The 3,668-nt window shown below is 56.9% G+C and overlaps 1 protein-coding gene across 1 annotated transcript; it reads right to left on the reverse strand.

The window, feature by feature from the left end:
- Positions 1-1,899: 1,899 nt before the first annotated feature.
- On the reverse strand, positions 1,900-2,412 carry LOC109757540 (uncharacterized). Its single transcript, XM_020316358.1, has one exon. The coding sequence runs from the start codon at positions 2,410-2,412 to the stop codon at positions 1,900-1,902; it is 513 nt and encodes a 170-aa protein (XP_020171947.1).
- Between the last annotated feature and the right edge of the window lie 1,256 nt (positions 2,413-3,668).

Genomic DNA, 3,668 nt, shown 5'->3' on the forward strand with positions numbered 1-3,668 from the left:
ACGGGGGCCGCCTGCGCGGGGAGCGCTGGCAGGGCTGAGCCCAATGCGCGGCTGGGCGGTTCGCCAGAGGAGGAGGCAGGGGCGAAACCGCGCCGCGGGAGACGCCGAGGGTGACGGTACCTGCTGAAACGGGAACACCAGCTCATCAAAGTACACATGCCGCGAAGTGAAAACGCGGTGGGACACTTGATCATAGCACCGGTAACCTTTGGTGTTGGGAGGATAACCAAGGAAGATGCAAGGAAGCGACCGGGGAGCGAGTTTGTGAGGAGTAATGACCGCGGTGCTAGGATAACAGAGACACCCAAAAATGCGAAGACCATCATAAGATGGAACCGCACCGAAGAGGAGCTGGTGAGGAGTGTAGTTCCAGCGCGAACGACACGGGCGAATGTTAAGGAGAAGGCTGGCGGTCGCGAGCGCGTCCGGCCAGAACCGAGGAGGCACGTAGGAGTGGAAGAGCAACGTGCAGACACAGTCATTAAGAGTGCGAATGACGCGCTCAGCGCGACCATTCTGCTGTGACGTGTAGGGACAAGTGAGGCGAAAAATGGTGTCGTGCGATGCAAGAAGATTGCGGACGGCAACGTTATCAAACTCCTTGCCGTTGTCAGTTTGCAAGGCGAGAATGGAACGACCGAACTGTGTGGTGACATATAAATAAAAAACTGTGAGTGTGGCAAGAGCGTCGGACTTGCGACGAAGAGGAAATGTCCACATATAATGGTAAAATCATCCAATATCACCAAATAGTATAAATAGCCCGTGTTGCTCGCAACCGGGGACGTCCAAACATCACTGTGCAATAACTGAAACAGAAAGGCGGAAATGTTTGTAGACTCTCTAAAGGGGAGACGAACGTTCTTGCCAAGACGGAAAGCCTCACAAGTGTGGTCGTCAATCTTATTACATGAGAAAGAAAAACTTTGAAGAACCTGACGCATAACGGTGGACTTGGGGTGACCGAGGCGGGCGTGCCAAAGATCGACACTAGCGGCGAAGGCAACGGCACGACGGGTGGTGGTGGCGCCGGAGGGATGCACCGGGTAAAGCTCATCCAGGCTGTCACATCGGTGGAGTACCATCCGTGTACGGGCGTCCTTCACAGAAAAACCGATATCGTCAAATTCAACAGTTATAGGATTCTCACGAGCAAGACGATGAACAGAAACGAGATTAGTGACTAAGTTGGGAGACACAATAACATTAGACATGTTAACGGGAGTAGAAGTAGAAGGAAACGACATATGACCGACATGTGTAATGGGTAGAGAGGAACCGTTACCAACGGTGATGCGAGTGGGAGTATGAACAGGAGTGGCAGACGTGAGGTTACCGGGATGAGCAGTACATCTGAGCGGTGGCGCTCGAGTCCATGTACCAGTCACCACCGCCACCGTAGGAACTCGGTGACGGGGTGGAATGCAGGGCGGCGAGAAGGGCCGGGTCCCACGGCGGCGGCACCTGAGGAGGGTAAAACCCTCCGTAGGCCGGCGCGGGGGCGGCGCCGAAGGCTGATGCGGCGGTGGCGCCGTAGGCGGGCGCGGGCTGAGGCGCGGCACCGTAGCCGCTGTAGGGAGCGGCGTTCTGCGCGGCGAAGAGGGCCTGATGACTCGCTGGACGAGGCCCAAGGATGCCTGGAGCGGGAGCCCGAGGGACTGGCATCGAGTACGCGTGGACGACGCCCGTCCACGGGTTGGTGCCGTACGTCCACGGAGGGTTGACCTGCTGTTGTTGCTGACGAGCCCCCCCCCCCCCCCCGCGCGCCTGTTGCTGCTTGCGGCCGCCCCCGAGGCGGTTGCCGCGACGCCCGCCACCGGGCTGCTGGGGGGCAGCGGGAGGGGCGGGGGGCGCGGGCGGCATGGGGAAGTACCCCGGAGGCGCGGGGGGCGGCGGCTGCTAGCGCGGCGCTGGTGGGGCGACCAGTGGTGGGGCGCCACGGGAGGTGCCGGCGGCGATGGCGTGATACTGCACGCGCTTCTTGACCTCCTTCATCCGGCGCTCCTCCAACCGCAAGTACACCACAAACTTGGGGAAGGAGGGCTCCGGCATCAAGGTGAGGTTGGAGGCGGCGTTGCCGAAGTCCTCGTTGAGGCCGACGGTGAGCGTGCTGAGGAGGAGGTCGTCATCAACCTTGGCGCCAATGTCGCGGAGCTCATCCGCCAACGTCTTCAGGCGGCGGCAGTAGTCATCAATGGATTGTTCATCCTGGTGACAGTCAAAAAATTCCTGCTGCAAAAAAACGCGGCGCTGAAGCTTCTTGTCGGTGAAGAGGTCGTTCAGCTTGACCCACAAGGTGCGGGCGTCGTCGCCGGCGCTCACGACCGTGTGGAACAGGTCCTTGGAGATGGTGGTGAAGAACCACCGGATGATGGTGGTGTCGATCGCGGTCCACTCAGCGTCATCCATCATGGCGCGGGAGTCAACGGTGCCATCCACATGATCCACGAGATTGTTCTCGCGGAAGAGCGGGTAGAGTTGGAGGCGTCAAGGACGACGGGAACGCGTGCATGGACGTTGATGTCGCGGATTTCCGCAGGGTCGACGGCGAAGGGGTTGGAGTAGGTGGAGGCGTTGGACGACATGGCGGCGAAGAGTTGGTGAAGGGGCGGCGCGGCAGGGTGGATCGGGCGGCGCGGCGGGAGGGCGCGCGCGGCGGGGTGGAGAGGGCGGCGCGGTGGGAGGGCGGCGCGTCGGGGAGGTGGGTAGCGGCGTCGGCGTGGGGCAGCGGCGGCGGCCCGAGGCGGCGGCGGCTAGGGCTAGGGTTAGCGGAAGCGGGGAGATCGACTTGCGATAGATACCATGTAGAGAATGATTTGGTGCATCGTTAATTGATTGATCGTGCACTAGGCACATATATATAGGTACAAGGGATGCGACCGGTGTCTTGTCTCCCAAGATACAAGTAAATACAGAGGGAGAGAGACACTATAGATGCGGCATACAAAATCCAAACCTACGTACATGTACACATGTTCAATATAAATAATTAACTTTGGTAAAAGCTTAGCCTTGAAACTTCCAAAGCTTAATAAAAATGACAAGACCTTCAATCACCAGACCACCAGATGCCCAGTTCTCAAAGAACCATGCTATACGTACGACAATTCACGTACGAATTATATCCGATGGAGCAGATCAACCCGTATATCAGTTGGACTCTAAGTCCAGCAACGACTGGATGTTGCATCGTACCAAATCGGACAAGTCATGTTCGTAGTGCAGTAGTTTCGGTTCTCAAAACGCTGCTAGTTTCTAGGTTTACCTGCTGGAGTGAAACTACGGTTCTTTTCTCTGATGGTAGTTTTGAAGTCTGACAAAAAGTAAACCGTGTAACTTTATCGTTTGCAACTATGGTGGGTCGTTTGTAACTTTATCATTGACATCTATCAGGTCGCACTGCAGCTAGCCCACTCAACCCCAACACTACCAACTACTAAAATTCAAAAGTTCTAACCTGAACTACGGGAGGGGCTCTCCGCGGCGACTCCAACGCCGAACACGCTGGGAGTTAATGGTCCACGACCCCAAGGAGAACACACTGGTAATGAGGTACCCATTAGAGGTAGCGGGAGCATCCCAAAAATCTTCAAAGCTTAATCATCAAAGAAGTAGAGGAAGAAACATAAAAGATGAGATTCTCAACCTGGAAACGAAGGCATCGCTCC

Source organism: Aegilops tauschii, chromosome 5 (assembly GCF_002575655.3).
Source record: "Aegilops tauschii subsp. strangulata cultivar AL8/78 chromosome 5, Aet v6.0, whole genome shotgun sequence".
Classification (NCBI taxonomy): Eukaryota; Viridiplantae; Streptophyta; class Magnoliopsida; order Poales; family Poaceae; genus Aegilops; species Aegilops tauschii.